General features: G+C 42.8%; 1 protein-coding gene across 1 annotated transcript in view; it reads left to right on the top strand.

The window, feature by feature from the left end:
• The window catches only part of UGT8 (UDP glycosyltransferase 8), a 1281033-nt gene extending 1268239 nt beyond the window's left edge, over positions 1 to 12794 (top strand). Inside the window, exon 6 of the mRNA XM_044061664.1 lies at positions 10880 to 12794. Within this exon, the coding sequence (XP_043917599.1) occupies positions 10880 to 11231 (352 nt within the window). The 3' untranslated portion in view covers positions 11232 to 12794. The remainder of the gene's footprint in view (positions 1 to 10879) is intronic.
• The last annotated feature ends 4767 nt before the right edge of the window (positions 12795 to 17561 follow it).

The following is a 17561-nucleotide window of genomic DNA, read 5'->3' as shown; positions in this document are numbered from 1 at the left end:
AGATATTTTGTTAGCCTCTCATAAATCTTCCACTCGGAAGATTTATCATAGTAAGTGGAAATGTTTTTCCTGTTGGGCGCAGTCAAAGAATATAGATCCTTTCACTGCTTCCATTCAATCAGTTTTAGACTTTCTAGCCAAACTTTTCCACTCAGGTTCGTCTCCGTCTACCATCAAAGTTCAATTGGCAGCAATATCGAACTTTCATGTTGAAGTTTCAGAGTCCTCCATTATGTCTCACAAACTCTGCAAAGCCTTTTTAAAGGGAGTTTTTCTCCTCAAACCACCTATCAGGGATCCTCCTCCTCAATGGGATCTCAACTTGGCTCTAGCGTCCTTAATTCTTCCCCCCTTTGAACCTGCGGCTTCATGTTCAATGAAGTTACTATCTTGGAAAACACTCTTTTTAGTAGCTATCACTTCAGCTAGAAGAGTCTCTGAACTCCATGCTCTGTGTAGTCGACCCCCTTATCTTTTGTTTCATAAGGATAGGGTGTCCTTACGTACTAACCCGTCCTTTTTGCCTAAGGTAGCTTCACTGGCAAATTTGATTCAAACCATCGATCTTCCTGTGTTCTTCCCTAATTATTCGAACAGGTCAGAACAAAAATTACATTGCTTAGACGTTCATCGCCAACGTAGGTACTATTTAGATAGGACCAAACAATTCAGGAAGTCTGATCAACTGTTTGTTTCTTATGCAGAAGGTAGAATGGGCCTTCCAGTTTCTAAAGTATCTCTCTCTAGATGGCTTACTTCGTTGATTACTCTTGTGTATGAGATCAGACATCAACAGTTGCCATCCAAACCCAGGGCTCATTCAACTAGAGCTTTAACCACATCTATAGCTTTCCAAGATAGGCTGCCTATTGATTAGATTTGTTCTGCAGCTACTTGGGCTTCTCCCCATACCTTCATTTCTCATTATAAGTTGGACTTGGCCTCTAGGGACCGAGCCAACTTTGGTTCCACTGTACTCAAGAGTCTGTTCCGATAGGACACCCGGGACAAGGTGCTAGGGACGCGGTCCCATCCAGCAAGAATGAAGGCGAGATAGACAACTTAACATTTAGAAGTTATGTACCTACCATAACGTTCCATGTTAGTTGTCTTCTTCTCGCCTTCTTTCTTGCGTCCCACCCTCCTTCCCCCTAGTCTGGACAGACCTAGAGGCGTTTGTTTTGTTCCTTTTATGGAATTTCCTTGCTGGGCTTAGCTTTCAAACGAGATCTGAGGAGTTACCGCCTAGCATTGTGGGATATAGGGGAGCCTCGAGCCGGTGGAACTAGCTCTCGAGCTTTTAGAGTGGCCGAGTCGGAGCCGAGGATCAGCTCCGAACCCATCCAGCAAGAAAGAAGGCGAGAAGAAGACAACTAACATGGAACGTTATGGTAGGTACATAACTTCTAATTATCACAGAGGCATGGCCAAGTGGAGGCAGGGTGGAATCAAATGAAAATTCTTACTGTTGTACTTAAAAGATGTGTTATCTCTTCAAACTCAGCCTTCTAATGTTGTACAACTTTTTCATTTGCTTAGCCCAGGCCTCTTTTATCCTTCCATTACAGTTCAGTGTTTTGTTTTGTTACACTGCATTGCTTGGGAGCCTTTTTATAGCTTCTTGTCCATTAGGAAAGATTTTTTTTTTTTTTTCCATTAGGAAAGATGTTCTTAAAAGGAATTCTATTATCTTAACTCTCCTAAGAAACTTATTTTTCCTAAATTAAATGTGAACTTTGTGTTGAAAGCAATGTTAACACCTCATTTTGATTGTGCTAATTCAGTTCCTTTAAAAATTCTGACCCAGAAAAGAGTACTTATTTTGATTAACTGCTCACAAAAGATGTAGTAGCAGTATCTAGTAACATATATTATATGCCTACAGTCATAATGGACATTATTAACAGCCTGTCACTTTCTGTCCGTATCTTTGGGGTCCAGGTGAATGAATTTAATCACTATTCCAATGCAGGAAGCAGGTAGTTCGTATTTTACTTAAGAGTGAGGAATGCAGTTGCTTGCATCCTAATGGTTAAATTACATGGTTTATTGCTGTCGCATAGTGGCATTATTTTAAAAATAAACATTTTAACCTTTTTGTCAAGCAAACTCCATGTCCTGTCCATTTTCCAGTGCTGATGTGATCCAGGGACTGGTGTATTGTAAGCAAGGCAATAGGTATATGAAGTAAGGGATTTTCTAAGCACAAGGATGGACGTTTTTTACTATAAAGTAAACAAACCTGATCAAGTTAAATAAATTAGTGTATTTTTATGGGGATTTTTTAAAGGTAGAAATATTGTTTTAGTTTCACTGCTAAGCAGAGAGAAAAATTATATCCGTAATAAGTACTAAATGTGTTGGTGTGGAATTTTGAGTTTTACCTCTGAGATGGAGTACTGTGAATTTTACTGAAAAGTAAAACATTCCCATTTTATAATGTACATCTCATGCTAATTTCTAGTGGCCGTTTGTTTGAGAAATCTGTTTGTTTCAGATTGCTGGTTGAAAATACAACTTTTCTGATTTTTAAGTAGACTTATTTATGAATCCTTCAGAGAATATTCACTTAGAGGACCAGTTTACCTTTACATGTTCAATGGTCATATCTTCGAACCCACTGCAGCGAACTGTAAACCACAAAATTCAAAAATCGCGAAAACCGAAGCGCCGAATTATGAAATGTCACCCCCTTTTTGACCCATGGTAGCATTTGTTTCAGCGGTGGTGCGTTTGGAAATGTCAAAACTGGATTATTTTACGACATTTCAGGAATTCGGCATTACGGAGTTCGCATATCTGGTACACAGATGTGCATTTACGACCATTTGACTTTCAAACATGTAAAGGTAAACCAGAGGACCATATACCTGTACTGTGTAAAAGTCTCAGCAGCACTAATTTTAGAAGTAGTAACTGTCTTTAGTCCACCCCTTCACAAAATATTATACAGTAGACTCCCTTTTATCCGGCCTTTCCTTAACCGGCCTCCTCTTTAACTGGCCATCAAATTTCTGCCATAGCCCTAACAGAAGACAACAGAGAAGTACAAGACTTCTTCCTCCTCTGGGCTAAATAATGACGGACATTTGAGTTTTAGTAGCGTTCGAAAGACATGTGTGCATAAAATGGGCGTGCCTTTGTTAAAGGTTGGGCGTCGAGCTGGCACCTCGGCATTTCGTAAAAATCTACTGCCAATCATTAGCAGACCGGAGTTCCGCTGTGGCGACCCCTTTCCGGGAAAAAGCCAAAAGACAAACAACAACAATTCATTAGAAAAATACATACTAACACAAATCCTGTTATTCTAGTTGATTTATAATCTAGAAATGCTATTTTGTATGCATTTTCTGATTAACCATCCATTTGTTTATCCAGCCTAAGGTCCGGTCGCAGCGAGACCGGATAAGAGGGAGTCTACTTTAAGTTAGACCTTACTTCCAAGACAAGATGCAGTTTTGTCGTAGCTGTGATATTGATGACTGGGACATGCACCCAGCCCTCAGATTCATAGCTTGTTATTCTTCTAGAAATTACCATGAAACTGTCAAGCCAAGATGATACATATTATTAATGAGTTGTATGATGTACCTACCACAACAATAAGTGAATCCATTGCTGAATACTCTTGAGTCAAATGACTGCCCCCCCACCCCCCACCCAGGATGGCTGAACTGCAAAGACAAGAATGATAAAGTAATTTGCTGTATCTTCTAGATTGTCTTCTGCAGCAAATATTACTTTCCCTTCTTCCATCTGTCATCAGTACTGTTGTCTTGGTCTTCTGTTTTAGCAGCCTGAGTACTTATTTATCTGTATACTACTGTGAAAGGAATTATACAGAAAGTAAAGGGGGCTTCTGTGATACATCCAGTTAGTAGGAGAGCTGGCATGGGAGGATGGACTTACAAACTAAAAAAGACACAGTGGAATTTGCTGGGAGTACGGTAATGATGAAAGGTATAATTCCTGATTGTTACACCTACTGCATGAGCTTCTCACAGATCTCTTAATATGTTGATTATTCATATGACTGCTTTTCTAAGCACTTCTCCATATACATGGCTTAAAGTTCTGTTTTCCGTTGTCATAAATGTAGTAAGTTGTTAAGTGGTGACGTTTTGAGTCATTCCAAATGTATGGCAAGATTCTTTGTTTGTTTTTGCAGTATCTTGCAGGTTTACATCTGAGAAGTGTCTGTGTGAGGTTCACTTAATATTTTCACAGAATGTTATGGTTAGAACCATGCATGTAGGTAATATCAGATGTGGTGTTTGTACACTGGGGAAATTTTTAATTGTATCCCAGAGTGTTTTTGCAGAGTGCCACTAATATGTATATATGTATTTATATTGGCTTTCTTAGCCAGCCAGCCAAAAGCCTTATTTGCTTCCACGTACAGTTGCTCAGAAATTTACTGGAAGATGAAACAGCTTGATGTTAAGTTGTCTATCTTGCCTTCATTCTTGCTGGTTGGGTTCGGAGCTGATCCTTGGCTCCGACTCGGCCATCTTCTAAAGCTCGAGAGCTATTTACTGGCTCGAGGCCTCCCCATATCCCACAATGCCTGGCGCTAGATCCCCAGATCTCATTTGCCGCTTCTGCTACGAGGTTGCTTTTGCTGGCTCAGGTCGTATTTTTGTCTTTTGATAGGTTTTATATAAACATTTTTCATATAAATAGTTAGTTCTTATTATAGTAGTTTAGTACTTTTTGTCTCTGTGTAGTTTTAGATCTATCCCATCCCCTTAGAAAACTCGTTTTTACTGTTAGAGAGTCCCCTCCCCCCTCTTTTTCCTCTCTTCAGGGTAGCCATTTTAGTTAGAGGCTAACCCTTGTTCTCTAAAATACCTTTTGTAGTGTTTTCAGGTAGAAATAGTTGTAGTACTTTACTTTTTTCTAGTATATATGTATATATGTATATATATATATATATATATATATATATATATATATATATATATATATATATATATATATATATATATATATATATATATATATATATATATATATATATATATATGTATGTGTATATATATATATATATATATATATATATATATATATATATATATATATATATATATATATATATATTATAGTTATAGTGTGTGTGTGTGTGTGTTGTTAAGGTGTGGTAACTGTTTTTTTATGTGTACGGTTCTTTATACTTGTTACCTACTGTTGTACTGTTGGCCTTTTGTCCCTGTGATTTTTTTCTTTTACAGGATGTCCAAAGATACTAAGGTATCGGGATTCAAGAAGTGTGACTCATGCTGTCAGAAAATGTCTCTGACAGATGGCCACACTTCTTGTGTCTACTGCTTGGGCGCCCTACACCTGCAGGACTCTTGTTTGGTGTGTCACGCGTTTAGTCCAAGAGTCCTGCAGGAGCATAGGAATAAGTTAATCCTTAGAGGATTACTAAAACCTGAAGGGTCACCTGCTAAGACTCAGCCAGGGAAACCCTCCAAGCCATCGAAGCCATCGGCTCCCAGCTCGGAGCCGTCATCGGGTGTGGCGTATGCTTCGACTTCGGTTCCGGCTGGAACCGAAGTACCTGCCTCTCAGTCGGCTCCGATCCTGGTGTCGGAACCTTCAGGGAGCCGAAAGCGTTCCAGGTCCCCATCCCTAGAGTCGATTCACTCAACTCCGGGGTCGCCTCTGTTACAGTCGGAGCGAAATCACCGATCTCACTCTTCTCGGTCTTCGAGACTGTCTGACTATGACTTGGACAGAGTGGTGAGCAGACTTCTGAAATCGCAGGCCCTGGCTAAAATGCTATCCAGCCCCCCTCATCAGGGTTCGGCTCTGCCCGTCTCTACAGTAGTTCCTCCTTCAACTCACCCCTTGAGTTCGGAGCCAGAGCTGGTTGGGGTTCAGATCGTGGAACTGTCAGCGCCGATACCTACCCTTTCGGTTCCTTCGGCTCCGATCACTTCCATGGCGCCGTCCTTGGAGGGATCTGGGCACTGAGACTCCCTCGTCGGTTTCTGAGGGGGAGAGTGGCATCGGACCCTTGTTCGACCCCGTTCTCCCTCTCGGAGCTTCGGTGCAGGTGAGCTCGGCTCCTACATCGGCCTCGGAGCAATCCCTCTCGGTGCCGGGGAGGGTTCCGGTCTCTTCGGAGCCTAAGCCTTCTTCTCTGCCGGGAAGGGGTGCCTTCAAGGTCATGAGGAGTGTGCTGGCCCCTCAGTCAGCCCCACGATCAGCCTCTTCGGCTCCTCCCCTCATGGTGCCTGCGTCTGCCTCTGCCCCTCCTCCAGACCCCAAGCGAGGAGAACAAGTGCTCCAGGTCGCCCCAGTGGGCGCGTCCTCCTCTTCCAAGGCCTCCCCTGATCATTCAGAGGAGCCCCCTCGAAAGAGGAAATGTAAGAGGAAGCATGTTGACTCCCCTGAGTCTGTCACTTAGAGGATTCGGAAGGGTCTCAGAGGTCCCCCTCTGAAGATGTTTCCTTCTCAGACATCCTTGATATGCTTAGGCAGAGGGGGAACTGGACTACCCTTAACCCTTCTGAGGATGAGTCAGTATATCTGGACGCGTTTGGTTCTCGCCCCTTCACCTCCTGGGTGTCTCCACCTTTCGATCCACTGATGGCAGTGGTGGCTCGAAAGGTGTGGTCAGCCCCAGACACAGTGGAACCAACTCCCCGAAGGCCCACAAAATTCATCACAGCACCACAAGACAAACAATTTTTGACAAAGGGTGTCCCTGTTGATGCTATGGTGGTAGCAACGGCCACGAAAAAGGAATTGGCTGAGACTTCTTCGTCTGTCCATCCCCCTAATAAGGAGTCTAGGATGATGGACAGATACGGGAAGCGGATGTTTTCCTCAGCAACCTTTTCCATGCGGTCGCTGAACTATTTGTGCCATTTTACACGCCTTCAAAGGGATCTACTTAATGAGCTAGGAGATACCCTTCAAGATCCATCAGCTGCGGGGGCCCAGGATAAGATTACCTCCCAGCTGGCGACTCATAATTCGATAGTCAACTCCTCCATGTGGCTCATTTCTTATGCGGCCAATGGGGCGAGTAGAGCTGCAGGCACAGGTGTGGCCTTGAGAAGGCACGCTTGGATGCGGTTATGTAACTTTGCGGACCCCTTTAAGGCGTCTTTCACCAATACCCCTTTTGATGGTTCTGCTCTTTTTGGACCACAGGTGAAGGATATCCTTACCAGGTGTGAGCAGGAAGGCAAGACTCTCTCTGCTGTGGGAGTCTGTTTTTCCTCTCCTTCTAGACCATACCCCAAAGGTCAGAAAAGTGTCGAAATGTGGTTCCGGAAACCCCAGGGAGCCGTGCCTGACACACGTGCTGAGTTTCCCTCCAGGGGCAGAGGAGGGAACAACAATAGACGCCACCCTCGAGGCAGAGGGGGCCCGCAAAATCAGGGCAGCAGAGATTCCTTCTCTGACAAGCCCTTCCAGCATCCCTGAGGGGCTGCCCAGCTTCCCGCCTTCGGAGGCAGTCGGGGGAAGATTATCATTGTACCCAAAAGCCTGGCAAGACATAACTCAAGACAGATGGGTACAATCTATCATATCCTGAGGTTACAGAATTCCCTTCGTTCATACCCCCCTTAAGGTCAAACAAATCCCTTCCAGATGTTCCACCCAGTCTAAGGGAACAAGCAGTCCAAGAGATCTCAAAACTGCTACAAAAAAGAGCCATCCAATGAGTCCCAGCAGACCAGCAAGGATCCGGAATTTACTCAAGGTTCTTTTTGGTACCAAAAAAGACAGGGGACTGGAGACCCATTTTGGATCTCAGCAGACTAAACAAGTCTGTACAAAGAACGAAGTTCCAGATGGTCACGCTTCAGTCCATTTTACACTTTCTGGGTCAGGACAATTAGATCTTCAGGATGTGTACTACCACATCAAAATGGACAGGCACTCCAGAAGATTCCTCCGCTTCCGGCTGAGAGCCAGTCATTATAAGTTCCGAGCTCTGCCCTTTGGTCTCACCACAGCCCCCAGGGTGTTCACCAAATGTATGGTAGTAGTTACCTCTCACCTGAGACGGCAAGGATTCTAGGTGTTTCCCTATCTAGATGACTGGCTCCTTACTGCTACCACCAGACATCAGCTGCTACGAGCCAGGAACTACACCATCCAAACTTGCTCCAAGCTAGGTATCACAATAAATTTTGAAAAGTCCGCTTTGTCGCCTTGTCAGTCTATAACCTTTATAGGCGCAAGCTTAAGTACAAAAGACATGTCAGTGAGACTTCCGTTACACACAGTATTAGATGTTCGCCGACATCTACAGGTGTTATTAGGATGCAAGAAAATTCAGGCCAGATTCGTCCTAAAGACATTGGGCCTCATGGCAGCAGTGATCATACTTGTCCCCCTGGCTCGTTTTCATATGAGGATTCTTCAGTGGTTGCTTTTCACCCAATTGTCATTTCTACAACTTCCAATGTCTCACATGATTATGATTACACAGACATGCAAAGACCAGCTTGCTTGGTGGATGGTTTCCCCGTCAGTACCCCAGGGCAGACCATTTGTTCTTCCTCCTCCAGTAGCCACGGTGACCACGGATGCCTCCCTGATCGGGTGGGGGAGGCACTTTCAGGACAGAACAGTCCAAGGCACATGACAACCCCACGAGTATCATCTGCATATCAATGTCTTGGAGATGAGAGCTGTGCTTTTAGCGTTGCAAACTCTTCAGAACTCTCTTCCCACCGGGACCATTGCAATTCAGACAGACAATATGTCAGTAGTGTGGTACATCAACAAGCTGGGCGGAACCAAGTCCTACCTCCTATGTCGAGAAGCACTCAGACTCTGGCAATGGGTGATCTCTTCCCAGTGGTTTCTGATAGCAACGCACATCCCTGGGAAGTCCAACGTTATAGCGGACAGGGTGAGCAGAGCAATTCTCATGCCTCACGAGTGATCTCTCAATCAGACAGTGGCAGACCAAATCTTCCGCAAATGGGGTCAGCCTTGCTGCGACCTTTTCATCACCCCCTTCAACAGCAAGTGTGACAGTTTCTTTTCTCTCCTCCCTCTTCCCGGGTACCCTCCCAGAGACGCTGTAATCTACGATTGGCCTCAGGGATTTCTTTATGCATTCCCTCCATTTCCCCTGATTCCCAAACTAATACAGAAAGCTACCGTGCTGGGATGCAAGATGATCCTCATTGCCCCCCTACTAGCCTCGACAAATTTGGTTTCCGTTCCTGCATCATCATCTCCTGGAGCAACCCTGGACCCAGTACCAGACCTCCTGATTCATCAGTCGGGCGGGCTGCACCAATCCCTGCAGTCTCTCAACCTCACTGCTTGGTTACTCCACTTCAAACCTTAGCCAGGCTTGCGGACATTAACCAATCGGTGCATGAAATCATCTTATCTTCGCACAAATCTACCACCAGAAAAACTTATGCTAGTAAGTGGAAACGTTTCTCTTGATGGGCAGAGTCTAAAAACATAGATCCCTTTTCAGCCCCGGTCCACAATTTCAAATTTTCATACAGGCCTATCTGACACTAGTATCATGTCCCATAAGCTTTGCAAAGCTTTTCTCAAAGGGACTACTTCGCTCAGGCCCCCAGTAAGAGATCCCCCGCCTCCATAGGATCTTAATTTGATCTTAACTTCCTTAATATTGCCCCCCCCCCCCCCCTTTGAACCCGCAGCTTCATGTTCCTTAAAGTTTCTTTCCTGGAAAACCCTCTTTCTTGTGGCAATTACCTCAGCCAGAAGAGTTTCCGAACTCTAGGCCCTTTGTGTTTGCCCTCCTTATTTAGCTTTTCATAATGACAGAGTTTCGCTAAGGACTAATCCCTCCTTCCTTCCTAAGGTACCTTCTGAGAGTAATCTGAATCAGTCCATTGATCTTCCGGTCTTCTTCCCAAATTATTCCAACAAAGCTGAACATAAATTACATCAGTTGGATGTTCATAGACAATTACGTTTCTACTTGCATAGGACTAAACAAATTAGAAAATCAGATCAGCTCTTTCTGTACTATGCTGAAGGTAAACAAGGTCTACCAGTGTCTAAAGTAACTCTGTCTAGATGGTTGACTTCTATTATTACTTTGATTTATCAATTGAGGAACAAACAGCTCCATGCTAAACCAAAAGGCCACTCTACTAGGGCTTTAGCTACTTCTGTAGCTTTTCAGGCAAGATTACCAGTGGAAGCCATTTGTGCAGCAGCTACATGGGCCACTCCCCATACATTTATTTATCATTATAAGTTGGATGTGGCCTCTAGGAGCAGAGCTGATTTTGGTTCCACTGTGCTGAAGAGTCTGTTCCAATGAGCCACCCAGGACTGAGAAACTAGGGACGCTGTCCTAACCAGCAAGAATGAAGGCGAGATAGACAACTTAACATTAAGAAGTTATGTACCTACCATAACGTTCCATGTTAGTTGTCTTCTTCTCACCTTCTTTCTTGCGTCCCACCCTCCGTCCCCCTATCCTAATAGACCGAGAAGAGTTGCCCTCTGAGTTCCTTTTAGCTGGCTGGGTCTTATCTGGTTTGTTCCCTCAACCTTTTAGCTCTGTAGCTAAACATATGCTGTTAGGACAGGTGTCCTTATATTTGTCTGTAGTTAGGTTTACCAAACAAGATCTGGGGATCTAGCGCCAGGCATTGTGGGATATGGGGAGGCCTCGAGCCAGTAAATAGTTCTCGAGCTTTAGAAGATGGCCCAGTCGGAGCCGAGGATCGGCTCCGATCCCAACCAGCAAGAAAGAAGGCGAGAAGAAGACAACTAACATGGAACGTTATGGTAGGTACATAACTTCTTATTTTGTGTTATGATTGACAATTAAACTGCAGAGTGTGTTTTGCAACACAGTTAAATGATTAATTCTGTTTTTTTGTTTGTTTGTTTTTTGAAGTTATCGACAGCGAGCCCAACAGTTGTCTGAAATTCATAAAGATCAGCCAGGACATCCCATTAGTCGAACTGTCTACTGGATTAACTATATTCTCCGTCATAATGGAGCAAATCATCTTCGTGCCTCTGTTTACAGCATTCCCTTTTATCAGTACTTCTTACTAGACATCACTGGGGTTGTAGTACTTGCATTATTTATATTATATTATTTTATGACTTGGTTCATAAGAATTATTCGTGGTCTGTGGTCTACTCCTTCTTTTAGCAAAGTGAACGGACATTGTCACAATGGTATTCCAAATGGCAAGTACCGAAAGAATGGACATATTAAGCATGAAAAGAAAGTGAAATAAGTAAGCTTTTTTCCTAAGAAGGTATCTGGAAGTGTAAGTAGCAGCCACCTCCTGTTAAGAGGTAATATAACATGCAATGGAAACCACTTGCTGTGAAAGTCAGGTTAAAAATTTCTAACTCAGCATTCTGTTTAATCTCCATAACAGAAACTTTGCAGTATGGCAGACCCCATATTATGAGGAGCACAATCTAAAAATAAAGTATATCTGGGCATTAATACAGCTTTATACGATAATTCTGGCAAAAGAATTTTAAAACCATTAATCTGTTCATAAATTTAATTATGGCATTATAATATTTTATCCAGATTGTAATTGTGTTCCCCCAAATGGCATACCTATATTTAACCTTTTTAACTTTTATTTAATAAGACAGCAAATAAGAGGTTGGAGGAAAAGCACATCTAAAGATATACAGTTTTCTATAAATGAGTATTTTGGGTATGTTCCCTGTTGTCTACAGTATAAGTCAAGATTGTTTTTATTATGCTACTTATGCCAACAAGTGTAAAAAAGGATAACCTTTCTCAGGTTCTTTACTTTAAAAGAGATTTAGTATTCAACGTCCAGTCAAAACTACTTTCAGTTTGAAAAAGCTGCTACGGTTAAGTTTGTCTTAATCTTTGTGACCTAAGTGTTCCTTAAATTTGTCCTGGCCACACAGTTGTTTCTGTTCATTTTTAATACTTGTTTACCTGATCATTGCACTACAACAGTTGTGATGTATATTCATGTATTTATTATTATTATTATTATTATTTTGTATTTTACATTACCTGACAGGGGAACCAAGACCCTTCAGGATCCCATCCTTTTACTTAGCCATGAATAATCTGCTGACCTATAAAGTGCTATGATCATACACTGTGATTTCATTTATTTTATTATCACTCCACTAGGAGCCACATGCTGACAAGAAGGATACCATGGTAAATATAAGTACTGTATTATTTTCTGAGTATATTATACTGCAAAAACTTGAACAAAGCAGGTACAAGAAGACAATGTACCAAAATAGTATCTTTACTGGCTCTTCAAATAAGTGGCCACAGAAGTATACATAGCTACAAAGGCAGTGAGTGGTGGAGTGGTAAAGAATTTACATAATTCTATGATCTTATTAAATGCACTCTGATTGCTTTTGATTTTCAGTACTAAAAACAGATCTGTGGAACTGAATTGATTCAGTTAACACATTTAAATTGTATATATGTTAGGAATTCTGCCACTGAGTTCAGGAATGCGGACATTAGTGTGAAAACACAAAATGGATGAAGCTCATCTGTCCTTACTCGAAGTTTTGTACAAAGTTGACCATTTGGATATTATACAAGTGGACTTTTTCTTCCTTTTATTTATTTATTTTTTTTTGACATTTCTGCTTTTGGTAGTGGTAGCCCTGTCTTGTTCTTTCCTATCTTATGATACAGACCAGGAAGAAAGAACTGATTTTAGCAGAGACGTTTATCTTTAAAACTTATTTTTCAACTGAATTAAATTTGCGTTTGTCTATTTTGTACACATAATACAAAACTAAACAATAAATACGCATACAGAACAGTACATTTGTCTTTTTAATTATGTAATCCAAACGATACACAACCAACCACCGGAAGACAGGACCAGCACTAAAACGATAAACGACTCTCCAGTTACCAGGATTTTATGCTTTTTGGTGAGTCTTTTTAATTATGTTCACGGTAATTAAATTCTTAGGTATGTATGTGGTTGTAAAAGTCAAAGTATGTGTATATTATTTAAACAGCTACTCTGGTTTTGCAGCAGTGGCATAGAAATACAAAGCCTTGACTACAGCCCAGGCTACATATGTTTGACTAGAGGCTCGGTAGTTTGACAGTATAGTCAGGTAGGATAGGTGTGGCCATACTGGAGGAAAGGACTGTGGTTTTCACCTGGTTTGTGCTAGGTTACATTGAAAGGACCCTGCTGGAGAGTGAAGGCTTGTCATGTAGTAGGAGCTGAGTGAGGATTCCATGTGAGAGCCCGTTCAGTCCAGTGATGATAGCCCGTATTGGCACATATTGTGGAAAGTGCAGGCATGGTCTGTGGGAGCATAGCTGGCCCTTGCAATGTGATGTGAGTGCTCAGGTCACCACTAGTGGTGAAGGTTAAGCTCATAAATGGAAAATATTCTTATCGCTGGGAAGCTAGAGGCTTAATAGTTGACAGGCTTAGGGATAAAAATGATATAAAAAAAAACATTTACCATAGCTAATTTAATTTAAAGAAAGGTGACACATTAGTGAAATTTTTACGCCAGCAGAGATTTAGAAAACAGCAGAAGCTTTGATATTTTGCATCTGTCTTTTCACATAGTACAAAGATTAACAAAATTTGTCTTAATTAACAATCTGATGTTGTCTGCTCCTTCTTGATTCAACCTGTGGGACTTTGGATCTGACTCAATTCCAAGACTGGCCGATTCAAAAGCCTTTACTCCTTTTTGGCTCTGCCTCACTTACCCATAATTTCCTGCTCCTCCCTCAACTCCCTAGATCTGGTTTTCTGCCATTCATATTCTAATTTTTGCTCTCTTTTTAGTTTATTTTTGTAGACTCAAGTTTCAGCTTAACATATTGGTACAACACAAGCTGATGAGCATTTCTTAACTCCTTTTGATTAGCGGAACCAACTTGTCTGTTCCGTAACACGGAACTTGTTACTATAGAAAACTACTATTTTAAAAAACAAAAACAATTCAAAAAGTCCTAATTTAGGATGTAATGCTTATATAATGCTGTCACTTGTTTATTTGTTATAACACTTTGGACTTTAAAGTTTGGAATTTTATACCTTTTGTACTTAAATGGGAATACACATCTTAATCTATTTGTACTAGATAATTTTTTATGTACTATACCTTTTAGAAAACTTAAGCGCTTCAAGTTTTGGCGCTCTTTTTTGTTTTTAAAAAATTAACTTCACATTGCTTTTAACATTCTCTGAGGAAGCTACAACTGAGTTTGCAGCGAAAACGTCTTTTGTTTACCAAATAAAAAGTGCGTTAAGGACACAACAACTTCGTACAGTGGATTTGTACTCTCCGTTAACCTTGCTGTTTTCTATCATTAGTTTGACAGTATAGTCAGGTAGGATAGGTGTGGCCATACTGGAGGAAAGGACTGTGGTTTTCACCTGGTTTGTGCTAGGTTACATTGAAAGGACCCTGCTGGAGAGTGAAGGCTTGTCATGTAGTAGGAGCTGAGTGAGGATTCCATGTGAGAGCCCGTTCAGTCCAGTGATGATAGCCCGTATTGGCACATATTGTGGAAAGTGCAGGCATGGTCTGTGGGAGCATAGCTGGCCCTTGCAATGTGATGTGAGTGCTCAGGTCACCACTAGTGGTGAAGGTTAAGCTCATAAATGGAAAATATTCTTATCGCTGGGAAGCTAGAGGCTTAATAGTTGACAGGCTTAGGGATAAAAATGATATAAAAAAAAACATTTACCATAGCTAATTTAATTTAAAGAAAGGTGACACATTAGTGAAATTTTTACGCCAGCAGAGATTTAGAAAACAGCAGAAGCTTTGGTATTTTGCATCTGTCTTTTCACATAGTACAAAGATTAACTAAATTTGTCTTAATTAACAATCTGATGTTGTCTGCTCCTTCTTGATTCAACCTGTGGGACTTTGGATCTGACTCAATTCCAAGACTGGCCGATTCAAAAGCCTTTACTCCTTTTTGGCTCTGCCTCACTTACCCATAATTTCCTGCTCCTCCCTCAACTCCCTAGATCTGGTTTTCTGCCATTCATATCTGCAGCTCGGTCTTTGGCTCTGCTTGGCTAATTTGATTTTGTCAAAGAAAGAAGTTAGAGTAGGATAGGTGAGATCTTCCTTCCCTATCCCTTAGGATAGTGTTTAGCTTTTTTCTGTTAGGTTTAGGTAGTTTTGAAGAAGTTCATAAGGCTAGGTAGGTTAGATTTTTTTTTTCTCTTTTCCCTTCCCATCCTTTTCCCCTTTAGGTTTTGCAGTTTTACTACTGTATCTGTTGTGTGCGTATGCATGTGTGTGTTGTTGTAGGAAGGATAGGGGCTTTAAAAAGTGGATCTCCTGTGGGCACAAATTGCCCTCCCAGGATACACACCTTAAATGTGTTTAGTGTGGAAGTCCAAAGCATTTGTAATCCGTTTTCTCTGTCTTTGAGAGCTTCTGCCCGTGCGCTAGTAATGGGCACAATGCCAAGCTTGTGTTGAAAGGGCCTTTGCCCTCTAGCCCTTCTATTCCTTTTTCCAGGGCTTCTCCCCCGGATCCTAAGACTAGGTCTGAGAAGCCTCAGCCATGAGACTGTAGACATTCTAAGAGGGAGTGCAAGAGGTCTTTTTTGGCTTCCACCTCTGGGCCAACTCCCTTCGGTTCTCCTGGTCTGACGTTCCCTTGACTTTCAGTCTCCCCAGTAACATCAGCATCACCTTTGGCTCCAACATCTTGGCAGTCTTTGGCTCCATCCTTTTCCTTGGTAGCCTCAAACCTATCTTGTTCAGGGCCATCGGCACTTAAGAACCATGGTATAGAGGCTGGAGTGTCTGGGTCAGGGTTGATGGTTCCTGCTTCAGGATTGTCACTGCCTCTCGGAGCTTCAGCTTTAGAGAGCTTGGCTTCAATCTCAACATTGAGTCTAGATGCTACGTCCTCGGGCTCAAGGTTGTCTTCAGTACTCTCGGGTTCCAGGACCATAGAAGCCAAGAGACCCAGCTCATCCTCAGCCTTTGACATTTTGAGAGGATGTTCTCTTCTCAAGAGAAAAATCAGATGTCTCCAGCCAGCACCCCCACCCATTTTTCATCTGTTCCTCTGGGCAGTCATATGTCTGCTCCAGGATAACCTGTGTCAACCAGCCTCCAGGCTGCTCCCTGGGCGGGGTTACACAATTCTTCCCCCTCTTCTTCATCTTCTTCAGAGTGGGAGATTTTGGGAAAGTGAAAGTGCAAAAGGAAGCTCTTGGATTCCCCAAAGGAGTCCCTCACTGAGGATACTGACCTCGGAGAAGGAGATGGTTCCCCCAAGTCCATGTGTGATGATGGCTCCTTTCGCAATTTGTTGGAGCTGCTGTACCAGCGCTGGGGCTGGACCACCAAAGCCCCTCTCCAGAGGAGTCAGTTTTTTTGGAGGCCTTTGGCGTAGGCCCATCCACCCCTTGGGTGGTTCCTCCTCTGGATGCTCTTATAGGCCTGGTATCCCAGAGGGCATGGAAGGAACCCGACACAGTAGAACCTATTCCTAGGAAGCCAAAGTTTTTGTCCCCCACCCCCCCAAGACAGGCCTCATTGGAGCAAGGGCTCAGCCATCAGTGCCATTGTGGTGATGGAGATGGCATCTACAGAAATAAGATTTCTGAGGAGAGTTCCTTGATTCATCCCCCTCTCCCCTTAACAAGGAGTCACGGGCACTGGACTGACTAAGAAAGTGATCCTATGCCTCATCCGTCTATCCTATGAGGGCTCTTAACTACTTATTTCACTTGACAAGGCTACTGCGAGACCTTGTCTCTGAAGTGTCTTGCACTCTCAAGACACAATAGTCTCTGAATACCCAGAAGAAGCTGAAGACTCATTTGTCTGCTTTGAATTCCATTGCAAATGTTTCAATGAGAATCATCTCTAACGCAGCTGATGCAGCCTCCAGAGTGGCAGATTCCAGGATTGTGATGAGATGCCATGCCTGGATGCAGTCGTGCAACTTTGCAGACTGCTTCAAAGCATCCTTTATAAATGCCCCTTTTGACAGGTCCTCCTTGTTTGAACCGAAGGTTAAAGACATGTTGATGAGGAGCGAACAAGAGGGGAAGACACTGTTTGCCATTGGAGTTCGCTTTTCTACCTCCACCCTGGCAATCCTTCTCTAGAAATCAGAAATGGGGCAAGTGAGTTTTCTTCAGAAGTCACAGTTCTTTTCCAAGGATGCTTCTCCAGATAGTTCCTCCTGAGGGTTAGGGATCATAACAGACACTGCCAATGGGGTACAGGCAGTCCATAAAATCAGGGCTTCCACTGGGATTTCTCTGGTGTGCCCTTTCATTGATCCTGAAGGGTTGCTTGACTGCATGTCTCTGGAGGCAGTCTGGGGTCCTCTAGCTCTCCACCTCAAAGCTTGGGAGGCCATTACCTCAGATATCTTGGTGTTGAGAGCCATATCCAGAGGTTATGTCATTCCCTTTACAGAAGTTCCAAACTGTCTTCCAAAACATCTCCCAGATGTTCCACCCCAGCAGAGACTTTACACAGCAGTAGAGATCCAAACGCTACTCACAAATCAAGTCGTTCAGGGGGTCCCACCGGACTAGATAGGATCCAGGGTCTATTCCA

This window comes from Protopterus annectens, chromosome 2.part0, assembly GCF_019279795.1.
Source record: "Protopterus annectens isolate FY-2018-M chromosome 2.part0, PAN1.0, whole genome shotgun sequence".
In the NCBI taxonomy this organism is placed as follows: Eukaryota; Metazoa; Chordata; order Ceratodontiformes; family Protopteridae; genus Protopterus; species Protopterus annectens.
This window is presented reverse-complemented; position numbering and strand designations above follow the sequence as displayed.